The following is a 21998-nucleotide window of genomic DNA, read 5'->3' as shown; positions in this document are numbered from 1 at the left end:
TAATTATTAAAAAAAAAAAAAAGAAACCTTTATTTTGTCTAAGAGTAGCAGCTTGAGCAATTAGCACATTTGAAGAGCTCTTTTGGTAAGTATGGAGACGTTCTCACAGTAAACCTGGCTTTGAGGTCCTCAGCACCTTTTCAGTAAGGCAACAGAGTGCTGCACTCCCTTTGACTCTTAGAGAGGGTTGAAAACCTGACAACCCTGCTTCTGGTCCAAGGAGGCAAAGCATTCCATTCCTAATTTTTTACTGATAAGAAATAATTGGAAACACCTTCCCTATGAAATAATCGGAGTTTCTAGGTTGGTTGGGTTTTTTTCTCTTGATATCACCTTAAAGAGCATTTTAATCGTCAGATCCAAGAGGAAGGTTTTCACATGGGGCATCTTTATATGTCCCTGCAAAACATACTATCTGCAGGAGCCACCCTAAGGTAGACCCTGGGCTAAAGTGGTGCTGAGAAGGGAGCAGGCACCTCTTAAATGGGTGCCACAGGGTTTCAAAGCAACATGGCCTTCCAAAGGCCACCAGCAAGAGCATCAGCAATCAGGTGACATTTTCTGCTGGGTCAGCAGCCTGAATCTGGAACACGCTGATCTAAACCTCCTGTTTTATGGTGACACTGAACAATGCAGCTCTGACACACCCAGCAGGTATGGGTTATGTGCTAAGCCTTTCAGAAGTGGCACACCAAATATCACCCCAGCAAGAAAAATGGAAAAGAGAAAGGGAAACTAGAAAGGATGCTGACCCTAGCTAAGGCTGAACACTCTGTAACACCAGTTAGCAACAGCTTTTTTTATCCATTTAAGTGCCAACACTTGTAAAACCACAAATAAGGGCATTTTAGCCAGTAGATGCTTCAAGAGGAAAGATATCCACCCTCTTGTCCACACCTTTTGCTTTTTAAGCCCAGTGTTTCTCTACATGGCTCCGTTTGCACTTAGATAGGTGTTTATTTTTGTAAATCCCACGATCCAAGCCCTCGTGACCCCAGGGCTAGCAGGGCTGGGGTATCTGGCTACATTAACCCACAGGCAGCCAGGACTTGAGGTTGCCCAGCACTGAGCATGGCATGACAACCCCACCAAGAACGGCGAGTGATCCCCACTCCTGGCTGGCCACAGCAACCCAAACCCCAGGCAAGGTTCAGCCGGATCCCTTTTTCGCTAGGATCAGTTTTCCTCCTGGGCTGTGCTGCAGCATTCATCCCACAGTCCTCACAACACCTCCAGCATAAGGAGGCAGCCTCAGCTGTCAGGTTTGGAAAACCAAAAGGCAGATGCTTGGCTGGTGCAAGTCAGCATAGCTTCACTGGAGGCCAAGGAGCTACCCCAATTCACCCCAAAAGAAGGCCTGGCACAGAGAGACAAAGAGACACACTGCAGCCACTCTATGGGTATGAAGGCTGGGCATCCTGGCTTCCCAGTCCAACAGCACTGCTGACATAGCTGGAAATCACACCTGGCAATAAGTCTGGCTCCAATGAACTGAGCAATGAAGAGAACCAGTCCTCAGAGCCAGCAAAAGGTTTTCCACTTCCCTTAGTAACTAAAATTCACTGTCTTTCCAGCAGCAGTGCCTTCAGTTTTCGCTGTCCTTCGCCTTTGTCCATTGGAGGATGCCAGCAGGCACTCAAAGCCTCTGCCACTCAGCAGTTACATCTGTAGTGGATAACATCCTTATATTTGCCTACTCAGGGAACCGGGTGGCACCCTTCAGCTATGGTGTGAAGGGCAAACAAAACAATGATAGTCCTCACAGGGCATGGGCTCAGTTCCCCAAACTTTCATCACAAAAGCCTCACGTGTGCCCATGAGGGGCCTGTGTTGGCAGGTGGAAGCCCTAGTTTTACAGAAGGTGTAGTGAAGAGAATTGCAGAAAAAGCACACAGTGCAGACTTAGGTAGGCAGAGCAGACACTGCAGCTGGAGACCATCCTTGCAGCCATCAGATATGCCACCTGTACCAGGTATATTGCCGTAGCTTTTAATGGAGCTTAACAATTGTGTTGGAGACAAAGGAAAATGCACACTGTACAGAAAAATAAAATCCTAAAATGATACCCTTTTATTTGTAAAGCTCTGATGAAACCACTTTCCAAATGACATCCCACTTAAAAACCAATGAAAACCAACCTAACTATGCATCAGTCACACTATACAGATTGCATCCTACATTTTCAAGATGCCTAGATATCTTCTGTAGTATTTACATATGTATCAGTTAGGTAGTAAAGTTTCATTGCAATTTGTTGCTTTCCACCACACACTTATTCAATGGCAAAAAAAACCTCGGGGATGCATTTGCATTTTTGTACAACACTTGGGAGCAGATGGCTAGGGCAATTTTCCTGAGAGAAGGCTTGTTCTTTGAAACTCTTGCTCTAACAACTGGAAATACAGAAAGTGGATGCATTTTTGTTGCGCTAAAAAGCCTAAGGATGCCTAGTTAAGTTTTTCTTTTAAATTATTTACGTACCATTAAGTTAAAATGTTTACATTCATTCATTCGTATAAAAACTGTTGTTAAATCTTATGCAAATGATTTAACACTGATTGCTGCAACGCAAATTGCACTTCTTTTAAAAAATTATTGTATATATGGAAGAAAAATATCTGATTGCTACCCTGTTTACAAATTTTGACTGACTCCATACAGTTCAGCCAGGAAATATGGACTTTCATAAATCTCAGTCACAGTGTACATTAAAAGTTATGTCGCAGTCTTGAAAAGTGAGTATATATTTTAAACCAAAAACCACCAATCCCAAAATCTCCTTAACCAACTGGACCTTGTGGGACTTGTACCAAATGTTGTGATTTCTTCCAGGGACATAGCTGGGCTCTGAAGAGCAGAGCAAGGCATGCTGAAGATGGAGAGCACAGAAGGAGAGGACTGATGGGGTCTGTCTGAAGACATCAAATGTTCTGTGCGAGGAGTCTGCATCAACTCAAGCTGTAAGCACTTCTGACACTCATTAAAAAGTATCTCACTATCTCTGGTAATTAAAGTCTTTGCTACTCTCTCCCCGACACTGACAACTTCCACCAAATTCTATGGGGAAAAGGCGAAGAGAGAGTGAAAACAAATATACAATCAGAAAGGCAGCACTGCTGGGTAAGTCGAGGGTGTATTTCTGGAATCTATCAATAGGTTGTGGGTTTATCTCTTCTTTTGTTGTTTTTTCTTTTCTTTTCAGGGGAGGGGGGTGGGGGAGGGTTTGAAGGGGTTTTTTTGAGAGTGTAAGGCTTCATTAGCTATCCCCGGTGGTCATTTGCTTTCTCTACATTTTTCTTGCATAGATGAGGAACTGGATGCTTCGGCAAAGCCTCTTTCGGAAGTAGAAAAACACCTCTGCCACCAAGGCTCAAAAACTGTTTCTGAGGAATGATCTTTGCCAGCACTCTCGCTGCTGCCGCGGCCGCTCCACGAAGGAAACCGTGCGCAGATGTCTGGGGGCTGCCAGGATCCAGCTTCCCTCACACCAGGTCACGCCAGAGCCAGGGCACACCAGGGATCCTGTCTCACAGATGCCGTCACTTCAGCCGTGGAGCTCAGGCTGACTCCTGTGTACAGCCCATCTTGACCTGAATATTTAAGGTTGCTGCTTTCGGGACTGGTGCTCTCTCCTGGGCCAGACATCACCGATGAGCTTGCCTGCAGGGAGAGAGAGAGCAGAGAGACATTCATTGAGCAGGTGAGCTTTGCACACACTGGGGTGTGAGTGAGAGCACAGCAGGCCTGAAGCACAGCCATCATCACAGGATTTCTGTTCAAAAACAGGGTTTGTCCTCTGCTTGCCCCTGTGCCTGGAAATACTGAAACAAAAAAATGTCTCAGCATGAGCCCAGTCACCCAGTCCTACTGCTGGGAGTGATGTCTGTTTGAAGAGGTGAAAACAGAACCATGTGATGTGCAGAAAACTTGGAAATCAGCTCATGATGGAGAAGGAAATGTGCATGTGTCCCACTGCCCCCTACTGAAGAGACACAGGTGCCAACACCAAAAAATGTGATCTGAGAGTGGTGGCAGCTCTATTTTTCCCCCCATGGAAGAAGCCTGATACATCTCAATTCTCCAGGAGCAGATACAGAGCAGGTCCTGGAAAGCAGTTTTCTTTGGGCTATTCAGCCCTTGAAATGCTTAAAATCACTCCTGACCCTTCAAAACACCAGCCAAAACCACGTTATCCCTGTAGGACTGGCCACTAAAGGAGATGCTCTTTTAATCTCTAGTGGAGAAGCACTATGCCTTTGAAGCAGGAGCAATTTTGTTCTGCTGTTTGCACAAGACAACATGCAAGGGAGCCCTGGTACGCACGGAGATGAACCTCTGAACCACACTGGAACCAGTCCATTTATTTTAACAGAGAAATGGAGAGTTAAAAAGACAAAGGAACAATCATTTTTTCCATGAGGCTGAGCAGATCCGCCAAAGAGGAAAAATTCACAGTGCCAGACAGAGAAGGGGCAACATTTTCACCTGATAAAGGAAATGTTTAAGAGCTGACTTCATGCAAAATTAACTCTTGGATATGTCAACTTTAAAACCTTAATTTACTTGTTAATGGATAGTCTTTGGATGAAATTCCTTTTTAAAAATAAATAAATAAAAAGGCTATCCTAAACTGTGACTGCAGAAGCTTCCTGCCTGCTGTTTAAGTACGAAGTATACATATTTAATCATTTTACAAGAGTAGAGCTCTTGGCTCTTCTGGAGCTGTGCCAAGCTAGCAGTCCTGACAGAGGAAAAGCAAGGTTTCATTTATTCAAAGGTAATTTCCAAATGGTGTGATGCAGGCTCTTGTTGCCCATGCTTAACCCAGGGGAAATCTTGCCTTCTGAAAGAAATACTCACTGCTAGCAGTCATTTTTGTCTGAAATAATCTGGACTCCAATATTTTCTTAATCTTTCATTAAAATGATTGGTCACCACTATTCTTCCACCCACGTCATCAACTGTGATCCTGATCCACTAGTCACTACTCAGAAATGCAGAGGAGGAAGGAAAAATAAAAAAACTATCTGTCCCCCAAAACCAACTGAAACAGCTCTAAACCTAAGAAATAAGTTTTATCAGTCCCTGGAACATATAGTTGCCAATCAGTGACAGCAAATCTCTGTATCCTCTTTCCCTGTGACTGTACATGGAGAATTCAGTGAGACAGATTCCATGCTAACCTGTACAGTCCTGATCTTGCATCAGCCTAGCTTTTCAGAGCCTTCCTTTTATTTCTAATACCTCAAACAGATTTCTGTCAGCACAAAAGATGTAATTTTTAACAGCTTCAGTCTCCCCACAGTGGAAGAAGGGTTTAAATTACTGTTGAGCAGTGTTTGCTCAACCTGAGCTAAAAATACTAGGAGCTGCTTTGAAAGGTTCCCATTTGCCCATATTTGCCACTGCTGCTCTGGTAGGCAAATATCTTATCAGTACCTGTTTTTTCCGGGCTTGGAAAGTGTAATTCACCTTTTCCTGATTCAGCCCTACAAAGGTGGGGTGCAGGGACCCACAGTTTCCATATGAGGTAATCAGGTGCCCCTCCCTCGGGCACCCCAGAAGGGAGGACATGGAGGCACGTCCTGTTTGAAGACGGCCCATCCCTGCCTGTCCAAGGCTGGATTCCGGCTCTGTTGAGCCAGGACGGGCAGGACCTGGGGCCTGCTGGGTCTGGAAACCCCACCCCGGTAATGTCATGACAAATCCAGGCAGCTTGGGCAGCTCCCAAAGTGAGACATGGAAAACAAACTTCAGCTCATGAAAAGGACGTGATGGAATCACACTTCTGTTCCTGAGCCTGCCTACCTTTGCTCTTAGTTTTCCAGCTTTAAGGGATGAGAGATGACAGAAGTTGGACTTAGTTATTAGAGGGCTTTTTTCAGCTGAAATAAATAAGCTGAACAATGCTGATGAAGTCAATGAGGTCTAATCCCCAGCTACTGGCGCTATCTATAAAAAGGTAATGTCTTTATTTTTATTGGTGAAATCTGATAATAGCATAGATGAGGAAAAAATTGAATGAAGCCCACTGAGAAGAGCCTCCTTCTCAAACAAAGAGAGAGGTTGTGTTTGTATCTGCAAAGATTCTTCTTTTTACCCCAATGAGGAGCTGGCCATGAGTCAGCCCCCAGGCAGGTTGTCTGCATCAGAGGTGGCCTTTCTGTAGAGGACCTGCCTGCCATGTTCAGAGGAAGACCTCTGCCAGAGCCACAGAGACAACAAGATTGTACCCAAAACTGCCATCAGCACCTTACAGGGCTATGTACTCCCACTAAAGCTGCTCCAGCAGATCAAAACCAGGCTGCTCAGGCTGCACTGGCCAGCACTCAGGGAACAGCAGAAGCAGCTCTGGCTGAAAGACTCCTGCTTTCTTCCACCCACTCCTTCCTGCACTGCCTGCCCACCACGGAGAGCAGGGAGAGGAGATGGACATTTTTCCCTCTGGCCTTCCCCCACACCTCCACAGCCAAGAGGGAAATGTTCTGGGCAAGGACAGCTGGAGGGGGTGGCAGAGGGCCTTGATCTGGACCTTTGGTCTGTCAGATAGACCTTTGCTCTATCCACTTAACACGTTCAAAATGCTCCATGAATTTTGGACATTACACTAAGTCAGCAATAAGCTGAGTCTCAGCTGAGACTCTCTTCCTCCTCAGCCTAGTTTACTTTTGCAACACATAAATGATATCTACAGTCAGTCAAAATACACTTGCAAAGAATTCTTTCACACATGAAGTGTTATGGCAAACTGGTGGAGTCCTTAATTTTCCAGCCTCAGCCTCCCTGCAGTAACTTCCATCCCCACAAAGAGCACGTTTTCCCAACACTGTCACTCCCTGGAATCTGAAGAGCAAGTCTTGGCACTGCAAAATGATGGCTTTTTTTACTGATGTAACGACCCTCTTAACACACAAAGTTGTCATTTCTTGCTAGTCCAATTGATCCTTTTGTTTATACTGCAGACGTGTAAGTTTACATGTCTTCTAATCTCTCCTTTGTATTATAGCAACATAAATCTGTGGTTAATACTTCATTAATTTCCTAAGGGAGGCAACTTCCAGCATGGCTTGGAAAATGGATGACCCACTGCTGTCAAGGGCTGTATGAGTAACAGGCTTTATTGCTTTGGCAATAAAACAAAACCAAGCAAAAGGTATGCGTCCATATGCATATAGAGTTTTGGGATAGAAGCAAAAATAATTTTTCTTTGCTTTTCCCCACTGAAACAAAAAAGCTGGATTGCTTCCTTCTGTTTGATATAAAAATGAAATGCTCTCTTTTGGATACATATACACAGAGCAAACAAAATTATTCAATGTAAAAGAAAAAGACTCAGCATATGAAACTCTGAGTGGGGAGAAGAATGTAGCATCCCATTTTGTCCAGGAGTGAGGACTGATGCAGAAGAGGTAGGAGACCAAGAAAGATTTAAACTAGAGTCTAGAGTATCAGATCTCCCAGCATATTGTCCTGTCTGCCAAGCTCTTTGGTATTTTAGGTTGCCACGTTCCTCATGCCTCCTGTTGATCTTATTCCATCTGGTTTAGATAAATATTTACTCATACCAGGACTGAGGCACCGTGTTCCCATTTTCCAGGTGAAAGTTCTACCAACCATGCTAGTGAGCCTTTCTCATGGAAACTCTGTCCCAATGCCTACGAAATTATTCCATACAGTTGGAATATTATCATCAGATAATATGAAGGACCTCTGGACATTCAACTTCCCAATACCCAGGTGGTTAGCACTCCAGTTTATCCAGACTCTGGGATATACTCTATGGAGGCTGATTTCCCCATAACCAGCATGAATTTCCTACCAATTTACTGACTAAACAGGAGCAAACAACATCACCTCTAACCAGCTCACAAATCTTCTTCTGACAGGAGAGAGAGAGAGAAAAAAAAAAAAAAAAAAAAAAAAAAAAAAAAAAAAAAAAAAAAAAAAGGCAGGAGAAGCCATTCATCTAATCTAGCCCCATTTATCCAGCATTTGGGAGACAGTTAAAACTGCATTTTCCTGAGAGCTCACCACATGCCAAGGCCATCTCAATCAGCTCTCTCATTTCCCACACTACAAAACTTAAGAACTAGTCCTGAACTACTTCCCAAGGTAAGCTTCCAAGAGAAGTAAGCACTAATTTTACTTCCTAAGTTTTTCTGTGGTGTAAGATTATGGTTCTTTTGAGAAAACTCCAAACTGGAGGCAAGGGACACAGGAGAGCCTTCTGAAAGAAGAGCTCCCCTGGTGCTGCTGAGCTTTTTCTGACATCAGTTGTGCTTCAAGGAGCCTCCATGTCCTGCCATAAAAAGCAGATTTTACAGCAGGTTTCATACTGCCTTTATCCTAATAAGGGAATAACGTCCTTCTGGTTATCACATTTGTTGGAGCCCCTGCATGGAAACGGATGGGTTTGCACTGCAGACCATGTCCTTCGTTTAGCAATTTATTTGGTGGAGCTTTTCCCTGTACAGTTTCAGCAGCATCAAAGGGAGAGCAGGTATAGATGCAGATGCAGGCTGTCTGAAACCTTCAAATCTTCTTTTTATGGGGACATAAGGCAACTTCATATATCATGCAGCTGGACTCTTTCCATACTAGTAACACAGGACACCCAGTACTTATACTGCTTAGGAAAACAGAAATAGGCCTAAATCCTAGATCCAGATGTGAATTTGGCAAATAGCCCCTTTGCAATGGGACAACGAAATATCTCCGATCCAAACACTTCTACATTTTGGGATGTTTGAAATCAACTTTGCCCCCACAGCAATTCATTAATCGTATCTCTTAAATGTTTAAACTTCAGCTAGAACGTAAAATCAACATTTAAGGTTCTTGCTAATTTGTCTCAGAATTGGCATCATGTAAGATTCCCTTCATGAAATGGATAGTCTCAAAGACATTGCCAAGAGTAATTGCTGCCCTCCTCTTTTTCTGCCATCCCTTCTTTATTTTACTTTAAAGAGATAAGGAAAGGTAGGGCAAAAAGTGAATGTTACTGACACAAATGAATTCTGCTGAATTTCATTTCCATTAGATTTCTACATAACTGGAAACTTTTTTGGCAGCCTCCCACCAAAGGCATAATAAATTGCTTTTGTACCAGTGGAGGAATTTGTTTTCTCTGTTTCATTTAGCAACAACATTGCTGTGAATTTCACACAAGAGTTTCTAAAACGTCATCAGATTTCTCTGCCTAATGTCAATTTGGCATTTTCCCCCTCTTCACAGAATAAAGGCTAAAGAAGCAAAAACAGAGGAAAACAAAAACAAGTTGCCATGCCTGTTGTGTAACACACAGGGAACAAACCAGGTTTGTTATTCAAGCAGGTGCCTGTTTTTCAGCAACATCATCAGCACCAGTGTTAGAAATCAACATCAGTCTGCTTAAAGTGACCAAAGATTATAAAGCCTGGATTCATCCATCTGAGGGTTTTACTTTCCCTCCTGTCACAAGCTGGAGAAGTTTATTCTCCTGGTGCAAAGCTAATACCTATTCTAGAAATAATTAAAAACCTTTGATCTGTCAATGGATCAACTCAAAAGAAAAAATAATCAAGCAAAACAGAAGTTTAGGAGAGCATCTTTGTTTCATCATATGATCAGGCTACAGGCTGCCTTGCTCTAAAATGCTGACATCCCTTCATTTACAACAGCTTGAACAGGCTTTATGAGTACTCAGTCCCTTCCATAGGATTTAGATTCTTTAGAAATTATTTTGCGTCCTTTGCAGCTAGTGATCGTGTTCCCAAATTATGTCTGGGACAAGGGGGGGCAGTCTTTACTGCCACCACTTTTTACTTTAAACCTCCAGCCTCCTGAGTCCTCGTCCCTTTGAATTATAGATGCTTGGGCAAACCCAGGAGCTTGAATGAAGGATGTGACTGTACCTGTGACATATCTTGACAACTACTCCCCTGCAAATCCTCTTTACATACATCTGGGACTGGGGCACAAGGGTGGGACATCAGTAGCCCTCCACGTAATTTGGGATGGAACCAGAGGGATGCCCACACGTCTGGTTGCTGCTGCAACTTCCTCTCTTCAGTGCATGTCAGAGCCCCTCTCCATCACTTCCCTTCATTGAAATTTTTCACGAGGGGGTATTTGCAAGGGCTTTGCATATGCAAGGCACATCTGATCAAATCATGGTAGGGAAAAGGCTGTGCAGATGTAACCATGCTGCCTGCTGGATATAAGGGGACAGATTTTCCCAGCTGTTGTGCAGGTGTCCTCTCCCAGTCTGATCTACTATGGAAAAATCAGGGAGAACTGAAGTTCTGTCACTGAGATGCCATCATGTAACTAAGAGCAGCCTCAGGGTCCCTCCTGGGAGTTGCTCTTAGTTGCTAACAGCTCTCAAGGAGTCTTTAGCCCATTACCCATGCCCCTACCCCACTCTCCTCTGGTACCCACACAACTCCATCTGGCAAAACCATATTAAAAGTGGTACTACTAAAATCATAACATAAAGATTATTAATAACATGTTTGATGTGCTCTTCTAGGGAGAAATAGAAAGGAAGTCAGGTTTTAGGCAGCCAAGAAGGCAGCAGCATAGTGGAAATGAGATCTCGTCTATATGGTCTCTCCATCCCCACGGCTGTCTGTCCCCAGACAGCACACGGCTGTGCTGCCTCAGTCTGCTGGGATTGCGCTTCCATTTCCATCTGTTACATAAATCTCACCACATTGTTCAGGATCACAAGCGCTGCTTAAGGTAATGCAAGGAAAATTTAAGGAAAATTTAGCTACATTTTTTCTTTTGCAAATGTAAGGTAGGGCCTAAAACAGTGCATAGTAGTTAACTGGGAAAGTTTGAAATTGCAATGGTTCGCTTTTCAGTTAGTGTTTCTCTGTTTTTTTTAATGTGATCTGTTTATTTTACAGGATTGACAGAGTTTTCTCATGTCAAAGACAAGCCTTTTTAGTAATATCCTAGTCTCACAGGATCCAAACCCAAAACCCAGTGCCTCTGAAATTGGGTGGCCCTGTCAGTCCACAAACAATCGCATTTGCTAAAAAATGGGTTTTTCCTCCGCTTGTACAATGAAACTTTGTACATCAGAAATTAAACTATTGAAAGGAATTTGGATGTTGCGAACACCAAGACATATTGAAAAATAGCTATTATAAACAATGTCTTCTTTTCATTAATAAAGGACGAAAGAAAGCCACATTAGGAAAGTTTCTCAAAGAAAGGATGTGGCAGATTAAGGGATACAGAAGGCTGAGAAGTGAGTGTGGATATGGATAGGTAGAGTCAAGGGGTTAGAAATTAATCTACATTAAGCTTCACGACTTTAGCAGTAGTATTTATCACACATGCTGAGTGAAGAAAGGAAGTTTGAGATGGTTGGAGTACATGATATAAAATAAGGATCAAAACTAAAGCAGAGGATGATCAGCACTCCTGGGTGCTCCTCTGGAACTTGCTGAGCATCTGGCCCCTGAAGAACCCTCTGCGGGCAGAGGGCTGAATCCCCATGCACTGCAATCAGCAGGGTACTCCAGCCTGGTTTCAGCTGAGTTTGGATCAGGGTTTAATTGCACATTTTAGTTTAAAATAAAAGCCTTTATGATTTACTTCGTACAGCAGGATAGTATTTTTCTGGGGTTTACACAATAGGATAATGCATAAAAACGTGTGTGTGTGTGTGTATATATATATATATAGCATTGTTTCGTGAAAGGATCAGTTGGGCATGTTTTATTGTCTTCTATTCAAAAGAAGACCTTTGAAATGAAAGAACCTGAATACTTAAAAACAAAATATCTGCGGTTAAGCTGTGGCTAACAATCATAAAAATTATATAGATCTTAATCAAGAAGGTTTGCAAAGTACTTCAGCTTGTCATTCTGTTTACAGCTATATGTAATATCCTCTGAAAATCTTGTTCTAGTATCAGCTAACAAAACTGGAAAGTTTGTTTAGATTATTATTCTGCTAGATAAGATAAAAGCAGTGATAACATTGCCCAGTGATCAGCCTGCTTGCAGATCCAGACACTCACCCCGGAGGCTGCGGTCTGTGCGCCAGGAGAAGCAGTTTTGCTACAGTCGTCTGAGTTAGTAGAAGACGTAGATGTCGGAGTCATAGGAACTGCAGTAGTACTGTTACCTGAAAGATTGGGAATTGGTATTAAAAGGAAATATTTTCCAGATGGAGAAGAAAAAAAAAAAAAAAACCAAACAACTAAAAACTATTGCAGCTACATTTTCTTATATTTTATATTTTATATTTACCAGAGCATGCCTTTGATTTATTTATATTCTTAGGTTTTCGCTTCCTCGTCTGAATTCCTTCTTTTTTCATAGCAAGAGGCCGAGGAACCTGAAAAAATTAAATTTTCACACCGATCAGAGTTGTATATGTACTCTAATATCAAAAATCAAAATACACTACAGGACCAGATGTGATATTGCAGATTTCTGTATAGTAAGTCAATTTTTTCTGTGTCACAGTACTAATTCTAAAAACTGTTTGCATTTTATTTGTGCAAAACGATACTTTGATTCAAGGGGAGTTGTAGCTGAACTAAGAAAGTAAGAAGACTTTTTATTTCTCTATGCAAACTTGGGAGTTTTTTCAACCCCTCAATCAATCCACAGGAAAACACCACAGAATTAGGGAAAACCAGCATCATTTGGCAATAAGCCATAAGAAATTAAATTGGATGGGGTATATCTGATCCTTGATTTATTACTCAAGTCAGTTAGGAATTATCTCCAGTGCCTGATTCTGTAAAGAAAGAATGTATATGAGAAAAAAAATCATCCTCATCCTGTGGACCCACTATACAAACCAGATCATTACGAGGAAATGTATTAGGACAGAAGCTTAAGAGTTGAAGAATCGCCTTAGTATTTGTTCCTATAAGCAGTTCTACCCATAATACAGCTTTATGGTATCTAAATTTATATTTATAGGAATAAATTTATATTTAAATGTGTTCAAAAATCATCTTTGTGTTCATCGTAATGATCATCACACTAAAAAGCACTGGCTTAAACTATATTTTAACACCAGTTTGAGGAGAGGGAATTCATGTGTTTTCTATAGTTATAATATTTAAACCCGTGACATAATTTACATTTTATTGAAGGCTAGACCATGTCACAATCATTCCTGATGCCCTTCCTCTTCAAACACTTATGCTTGACTGAAACACAATCCACAAGAGTCTCACCCAAAACACACTCCATCACACTCAGGACAGAGGGGTTTTTTTACTTTATTATTGTCCAACAAAGACTGAAATTGCATTTAAAATCTCTCTGGCATAGCTATGGCTTGAATTAAACTCGACGTTTTGGTGGCATAGCTATGTCTGTCCATGAAAAACTGGCTCATTAAAGGTCATGGGATTTTTTTCCCCACTAAAGATCTGGTTTATATCCCAGTGGCAAAAACACCACTGCTATCCATCCAGAGGTGGTTTCTTTACAGAAATCTGTTGAGAGAGCTACAGTGGCAAACCCATAACCAGTCAAAGGCATAACAAGCTAAAGTGGTACAACCGTTTTCTAATGTCACACATTTTTCCGTTGTTCTGTGCATTCCGCTCATCGTTTTTTTGAGGACCACCCCTTCCCCAAAGCAGCATCAGAGCTGGCAGAGGATCTCCCTTGGTGAAGCAGGCACTTACCCCATGGAGCTTCATGTAGAGGCCGCAGGCATTGCAGACGGGCTCGCCCTCGGCATTCCTGCGCCACAGGGTGGTGGTCGTGGTGTGGCAGTTGGCACAGGACAAGCCCATCCGCCGCGACGAAGGCTGGAGGCAAGCACAGGCAAACACGGGCATAAACACACGGGCAGGAGAGAGTGATTTATGTCTTTATGGTTTGTAAAAAGCCCTTTAACACATGGCAGGGATGGTAGGAGCTTTTTTTAATAGTATCGGTCAGCAACAGCCCAGAATTAGAACAGAATTCTCCTTATATCAGAGAGTGGAAAGATGGTGTGAGGAATGTCTTTCAACCAAATGTCTTTCAACCCTGGGCAGTCACAGCAGAGGCAAAATTCTCATTTGGCAGCTGGAGACCAGGAGAAGTCTGTTTAGACCACTAGGCACATAGTTATTTTTCCATCAGGACAGCTAGGAAATATCTCCACTACAGCTCCATCGAGCTGAAGAGAAGGCACATCACTCCCGTGCCGCCTCTCCAGACAGTTCAATGCCCTCTCCCCTGTACAGTGGGTGAAGAGATAGCTCTGATCCTGGCACTGATACTCCTGACTCATTGGAAAAATCAGCCACTTTAATCACTTGCCCTCGGTGGCACCACATCTGGGGAAAACTTTCCTGGGCATCCCAGGGGTAACACGAACAACAGCACTACTTTCATTAAAAGATCTTTTTATCATCACCCGTTTTATCTTCATACAAAAAACAACTTGCATTGGGAGAGTGTTGTACAGAGCAGAGCCTCCCTCGGCCAGCAGAAAAGCTGGTGGGGGACAACAAGTTCCCATTGCAAACAAGCCATTTATGACACTCTTCCGTGGAGTTTGGAGCCAAGATGAAGCAACGCTGTATCAGAAATAACCGTACAACCCAGAGCTTTATGGCCACAGGCTGTATATCATAAGTGAAGGCAGTCCTCATAAACATGTGAAATGAAGGTGAATGGGTTATAAAAGTCCCTGTAACAACTGATCTCTTTTACGTTCATCACAAGCAAAGAATTCCAGCTAGATCATAAATCTAGTCTTTTTCAAAGTATCGCATTGTCAAAAAAAATGCAAAAAAAATCTGTGCCTAGCTCTGTGTCTGGCAGCTGAACAAGTTTACACGGAGAAGTCAGTTTTAGAGGATTGCATTAATCTTATTCTGACTATAAAGTGCCCATAACTGAAATTACTAACCTAAGGGTACAATGCCCTTCCTCTTGAATCATTTACTGCTAGGTTGTTAGATGTAACTGGGTCACCTTTGATACCACAGGGCTGCCTGCCACTGGGGAAATCAATAAAAATGTTTTGAGAATGAAGAATATTCCAAGTACTAACTGAGTTTCTTGAATATTGTTTGAGTGTCTTTAGCAGTAAACCACATTTACACCACCGTCATTTTACACCACAGCTCAGAAAGACCTCCAGATTAAATACAGATTTTGTAATCTTGAATCAGTAATCCATTATTAAGTGTGCAGGGAAAAAAAAGCAAACCATTCTGCCAAGTGTTATATAGGCTGAAGTACACAAATACTATTTTTAATCCTAAAAATCTAAGTATCATGAAAATAGAAGTTTTGACTTAGTTATTAAATATGTACGCACACAGCACTCAAATTGTGCCCTTGACTCAATACATGTTTTATGCGATCACATTGAGTAAAAGAAAGCTGGTTATAACACATATGCTTCATTTTCTTTCTCTGCGAGTGAAATGCTGTCAGCTGGTTCACTGTGTTAAATCTTTTTCTTTCCTATGCAGCCTGGTCTAAACCTTCATACGTTTTATTTCAATAACTTTGCTCATTCCCATCTCTAAACAGACATGGAGTTCTGGCATGTTTTGAAGCTAAAACAACTTTTCTGATGCAGGAATTTTATCAAAAACTTTGGGGCAATCTAAACATATTTAGCGTTTTCAAAACATTTTCCCTTCTCACCTACATATTTCCAACTGTATGAACACACAGTCACGCTTGATTTATAGTTATGGCCAGGGTACTCGGTAGGGATTGTTACACAGATTGTTACAGAGCTATTTCAGAGTTATTTCGCTGAAGTGTCAGACTGAAATCGGGCTGTAGATTGACTCTGCCTTAGTCTTCTCACCCCCACCCTTCCCTCAAAAAAAATTAAAAGGACACAGAAATGCTAGAACTTGATGTCAGCTCCTTGAAATCTGCCTGAATGGGCCAAGGTGCCACAGCAAGTCGGGCTCTGAACTTGAGGCAATTGACAGATCTGGCCCCTCCACTGCATCTGTCCCCACTAATGGGATAACACCTTGTGTCATGAAATTTATCAGACAACCAGCTAGAAAAAACAGGCACCTAGCAGCAGTAAACCTCTGGCTTAAAGTTAAACTAACTCTTTGGCTTAAAGAAAGGTCTTTAAGCAGAGGTGGGTTGGTTCCCAAGCGCTTACTGTCTGCTCTGATCATCGTGTGTTTGGGTCTTGTTTCCCCTCGGTCCCGTAAGGGCACTAAATTTAAACGGTTGTGAAATAAAGAACAGTAGGTATTTTACCCCAAGGACAACAGCCACGGAGCAAAGCAGCTGGCATGATTGAAAGGGGCTTGAAAGGCTGATGGGTTTGATACACTGTCTCCATACACAAGGGTCCGAACATCAGCCTGGATTATTGTGGTGTGATTTATTGTGGCTCGCTCGGTAACAGCCATTACTGAAGAGCGTATTCTTTCTGTCTGCTGACCTCCACCCAGCTTTGCTAAACATAATGTGCAGTTCCCGCTTGTTAAATTTTCTCCTTGCCTATTCAGTGCCAGCCTGAGTTATAAACAGGGGTTCTGGTTTGTACTATTTATTTCCCCCCCTAGTTTTAGGAGTATATTTTTAGAAAAATTGCCGCTCATTTCTTAAGAGTAAAACAAAACAAAGGCTATTATCATTGTTTAAACAATTGGTTTTCTTTGAATTATATACAAAACTTGCTTACATTCCCAAGGATCGAGCTCTCAGCAAACAAAGCAGGTCTGGAGAAATTCCTAGCCCTCTGAACAAACATTTTCCAACCTTGATTCGTTTTTGTTTTGGGTTTTTTTTCTGTTGGAAATGCCCAACATCACCAGCACAAATTTCTTCCAAGCCACTGAATCCCCCTCACAGACAGGGTTCATAGCTTGAAAGTCCAGGCTGGCCCATGCCTGGTATGCAGTTCACAAGGGGGCAGAGATATTTTGCCAGCTCAGAGCCTGGAAGAGGGTCCCAAGCAGTTCCCAAAAGGCTGCCAGCCCTGTCACCCCTCATTGTGACCAGTCTGGCCTGTAAACCTGCTCAGGAGCCCCATCAGCTTTGCAGCCAAGAAGATCACCAGGCTGATACACCGACTGCTCTCCCCTATCCTTGCCCCAAATGTCTCCCTGCCTAGAGCTGAGGGGGGTTCCTTGGGTGGAAACTCCTCTCAGCCCCCTTCTCCCCTCCCTCCCGACTCACCACTCTCTTTTGGGGCTTGATGAGGGGCCGGCTGAGGCCGTTCATTTTGGTGTAGAGCCCGCAGGCGTTGCACAGGTAGTTCCCGGTGCCGTCCCTCCTCCACAGCGGGGTCTGGATGGAGCCGCAGTTGACGCACTCCCGGCTCTCGGACAGGTCCTCCAGCAGCTCTGGGGACAGGAGCAGAGGGGAGAAGCGGTGGGCACGGCCGCCGAGCCCGGTGTAGCCCCGCTTAGCCCGGCCCCGGCCCCGAAACGCGGGCCCCGGGCGAGCGAGCCCCGGCCCTCAGAAAAGCAATTCTCCGGCGTGACGGCGGCCAGGCGGTGATTAAAAAAAAAATAATAATAGTAATCCTCAGATTTTTCTTTTCCTTTTTTGCGTGTGGTTTTGTTTGTTTGTTTGTTTGTTTTTTCCCTATTTATTTAAGTGTGCCGGCGCCGCGGTTTCTCTGCGAGGCGGGGAGAGGCGGTGAGCCGCCGACACCGCTCGCGGGAGGGATCGGGATCAGCCCCGGCCCGCCGGGCACTCCCGCCGGGATCTGACCCTTGGGAAACTCGCCTGGGGTCCGCGGGAGGGAAGAAACCCCCGCCGTGGTGCCCACAGGGCATAAAAGGGAGGTGCACTTGCCTTTAGAGGGGAGCGGAATGGGGAGTGAGGTGGCTGTCAGAATAACCGCTTCAAATCCACCCTGGGAGATGGATATAAGGAGCTGCCGCTTTCCCCAATATTCCCTAGGGTCGAAGCTTGGCAAGAACTTTTCTACCCTAACTCTTATTTTAAACGCCTCATAACTAGTAAAGCCGCGGGTTTAGAGGCGGCGTTCGGGGCCCTGCTGTGCCAAGGCAGGGCGGGCAGCGGCCTCGGCCATTCGGTCAAATTAGAGCTGCTTTGTAGGAAACAGAGGAAATGGAAAAATAAGCGGTATTGTGCCTTCTGCTTTCACAGTTACTGAGCACTGAATGGAAAAAAAAAAAAAAAAAAAAAAAAAAAAATTTAAGTGAAGGGCGAAAAAAAAAAAAAAAAAAAAAAGACCCACCTATAAAAGCTAATAATTTCACCCCTGCAAATCCTTGTTCTGATTCACCCCTCCGTATTTCAGGGAGGGGGGAATAAATACTTATTTTACACAGACTGTGCCACGTTGTGCAGAAATAATAAAAGGAGATGTTTGGATTTTTTTACAGCAGCTTTCGAGTCGAGTCTGGGAATGCATGTTTCAGACTCAGAGCTTCGTCTTTGACTTTTTTTCCTTTTTTTTTCTCCCTCTACTACCTGCCTAAATTCATTATTGGGTTGTTCTCTTACATTTGACTGTACAGCTCGTAAAAGCGGAGCAGATTTGGCGCCTGGGCTGCGGTGACACAGCGGGCATTGAGCTGAGAAAGAAGCGGCCTTTTGGCCCGCACCCATCCGAATACGTTTCTCCCTTCGTTTGCGAATTATTAGGCGCTAAAGAGGAACGGGCACACGGCAGAGTCCAGAGAGCACAGTTCAATTTACGTTGTCAGCTCCCAGCTCTTAGCACATCGCTAAGATTTATTAATCTTTGCACTAAAAGCACCATTGAAGACTGTTACCAGAAAAATGCTTAGGGCATCAAGGAAGCTGGAACTTAAACAGTAATTTGTCTCAGCTATTTATTTTATAGCATTGCCTTCGTGCCTGCTGAAAGAAATTCTACCGTGACAATATTTCTCAATTCAAATTGAGGCATTTTCAAATATTTTTCCCCCTTAGAGAGTAATACACTTATTCCCAAGGAAAACAAAATAAAGTTTTGATTTTAGATACTGCTTTAACATCTATACGAGTAACGTTAGGAAAGCTTGATCAAACTGTCTAATATTTAACCCTAAAAATATGTATTTCGGCTACAATTTCCCTACAATTTTGAAATGGGACAAGGCGTAGCTTCGGCTTTGCTGCCGCGTTTTGCCTCCCAGGAGCAGAAAACTCGCCTGGCCCAGGAGCTCCGGGCCGCTTCGCCCCTCGTTACCCCGCGGTGCGGCTGCCCTGGCACCCGTCCTTTCCCTCATGGAAAGGCTAATCCCTGCCCCTCCGGCCCCCAGCACTGGTGGAAGGGCGGGAGAGACCCTCTGGAGCAGGGGGAACTGCTGTGCTCCTCGGCTGCCTCGACACTCCTGCCCCAACCTCCTCCAGCGCCCGGCTCCTTCACTTCCCTGCTCCCTCTTACTCACCCCTCTCCTCTCCCTGTCGTGAGATTTTCCAACCCCACGTCTCTCCCGGCAAAAATAATAATATAAAATATTTTTTAAAGCAACAGCAAAACAAAACACGACAGATTTTTTTCCCCCTCCATCACCTAGTTTCACACAAAACCTTTTTTTCTCGTTACTCTGAGGTGTGGAGTCTCCTAGCACTGCTACGACTGATTTTCTTCTCTCTGTCATGATATTAAAACACCAAGTGGGAGGCTTAAAATACTTAAATCTACAGGGTATCATCGAGAGACGGGAGGAGCATTGTGTGTACAGCCCTACAGAAAGATGAAAATCCATGGGGCAATTTTCTGCAATACTGCATTGAAAGAGAAAAATCACGGTGTCTATAAAATATACGCAGCTGGTGGGTAGTTTATGCTTAAAATGAATGATGATGAAACCTGTGTGCATACACATATTTACATAAATATGTATATATACATAATATACGTGTGCATAACATATATAAAAATATATATACATAGCCACACACACCTCTCTATACACCTCTATTGATGTATACATAGACTTATTCTAAAGCTGAAGAGATCTCAACAATTGTTAATCTCTCTACCTCTGATTAAATCATGGCAGCTCAAGCTCCACTTCTATAATTGATTTAATGATACCGAGAATTTCCTTAACTAAAAAAAAAAAAAAAACAAAACCTAAGGATGGGACACCTAGGCAATGAAAACAAAACTCAATCAGGACGTTCTGTATTTTAGCAGCAGTTTACAAATTAGGTTTCCTCATTCATATACGAGGTTTTGCTTCACTGCTTTTCTTTTTTAACGAATCAGCGAAGTCTGATGTAGTTGAAATAATCCAAAATGGTTTAAGTGACTCCCGGCAATTTTCCTCTACGATACAAGAAAGATGAATTTGCAGTGACCAGATGACCGCATTTAGGGAAAGCAGGAATGTACTGCTTAATTTGGAAAAAAATTAAAAATTGAGTTTACGCCGGGCAATTCGTTTTGGGATCTTTGGGTTGGTAACCCCGATTGCCATACTGCAAACAATGCATCTTTTTTTTGAGGTGCATTTTTCCCTTAATTGAACACAAACGACGGGAGTTACCCCCGCTCCAGAGCAGCCTGTCCCCGGGACCCCCGTCCGGCCACCGAGCCCGGGCCGCCCCTGGCCACTGACCCCTCTCCGGGGCGGCCCTACTGCCGGCACCCCCAACACCCCTCCAGCGGGCAGCCCCGGCATGCGGTGACCCTCCTCCCCGCCCTGCCCTGCCCTGCCCGGCCCGGCCCGGCCCTGCCCGCGGGTCCTACCTGCGCTGGGTGCCCGGACGGGGATGGGGGCGGCCCGGCCCTGCAGGCAGTGCAGCATGGAGTTCTCGAAGGGCGCCGTGGGCCAGGCAGGGGCGAGCTGCGGCCCCACGTAGGACGTGTAGGGGCCCGGGTAGGAGCCATTGAGCGGCCGGGCCAGGGGGCTGTACTGGTCCCTGGCGCCCAGGCTGTTGCTGTAGGCTCCGGGCTCCCGGGAGGCCCCGTTGGCCACCGGCGGGCTCGGGGAGTAGGGGAAGCGGCCCGAGGGGTGGGAGCCGCCGCCGCTGCTGTACGAGGGGCTTTCCGCGGCCGGCTGCGACCAGACGGCGTGGCCGCCGCCCGGGTGGCTGGGCTGGGCCGCCCCGCTGCCCTGCAGGTACGGCAGCGTGGGCAGCATGGAGCCCACGCGGGTGGTGGGCACGTAGACGGGCGAGCTGGGCGTGGAGTGCATGAAGCCGCCCGGAGATCCGTCGTAAGGCGTGGGGCCCTGGGCGGCAGAAATGGCGAGGGTCTGGTACATCTCCTCGGGCTGCTCGGCGCCGAGGGCGCTCAGCTTGGGGCCGCGGCTGGACCAGATCAGCTTGTTGGTTTGGTCTAAGTCCGCGAAGAGCAGGATGTCCTCCCAGCTGGGACGGCCGGAGGGGTGCGGGGTCCCGAAGTGCACGTAGGGGGCGAGCAGCGACCTGCCCTCGGCGGCGGGCGGCCGGCGGCTGTCGTCCGTCTCCGGCCGGGGGGTCTCGGAGGAGCCGCGCTCACCCTGGGAGCCGGGGGAGGAGGAGGGCGAAGGAGGAGACGGGCGCGGCTCTCGGGTGGCGAAGGGACAGGAGGAGCCGCCGGCGTCCGCAGCGCACCGCTTCACCGAGCACCAGCCGCCTTCTGCCACGGCCATCCAGGTCCCCTTTAGCCGCTGGGTGTGGATGGGGAAGGGCGAGGAGGGGAGGAGGAGGAGGAGGGGAGGGGGGGATCCGCAGGGCAGGGCGGGGTAGGAGGACACAAAAGAGCGGGGAAGTGGGGGAGAGAGAAATAATAATAACAAAGTTTGCAAACAGGACGGCCCGTCTCCCTCCCGTAATGAGATTCATCAGGGCTTATCTGGCCCCTCTGAGCGCTTAATCAGTCATGTCGCCTGGGCGCTGCTGTCCCTCGCCCCGGCGGGATGGGATCAGGCGGCCCGGGTCAGGACGGGCCGGGAGACGCCAGTCCCGCGGGGCCGGGGGCTCCAGCCCCGCTCCCCGCACGGCGGGAGGGCCATCCCCTCTCCTCCCCATCCCGCCTGCGGATTTGAACGTGGAGCACGCCGGGGCAAAGGTGGGCGTGAGGGCGTGGGGCCAGAGGGGGCCGAGGTGGCATTTCTCCCCGTCTCT

The 21998-nt window shown here is 45.3% G+C and overlaps 1 protein-coding gene across 1 annotated transcript; it reads right to left on the bottom strand.

Annotated features, from left to right (window-relative positions):
• Positions 1 to 2047: 2047 nt before the first annotated feature.
• GATA6 (GATA binding protein 6) lies at positions 2048 to 21523 on the bottom strand (the record flags this gene model as incomplete). The annotated part of the gene is made up of 6 exons (XM_083877240.1): positions 2048 to 3660; positions 12017 to 12123; positions 12249 to 12336; positions 13652 to 13777; positions 17133 to 17299; positions 20638 to 21523. 6 exons carry the CDS (start codon positions 21521 to 21523, stop codon positions 3493 to 3495), a joined length of 1542 nt encoding a protein of 513 aa, XP_083733366.1. The 3' UTR covers positions 2048 to 3492.
• Between the last annotated feature and the right edge of the window lie 475 nt (positions 21524 to 21998).

This window comes from Zosterops lateralis, assembly GCF_965231275.1.
Source record: "Zosterops lateralis genome assembly, chromosome: 1".
Taxonomy (NCBI): Eukaryota; Metazoa; Chordata; class Aves; order Passeriformes; family Zosteropidae; genus Zosterops; species Zosterops lateralis.
Note: the sequence above shows the minus strand (reverse complement) of the source record. Positions and strands in the feature narration are given on the sequence as shown.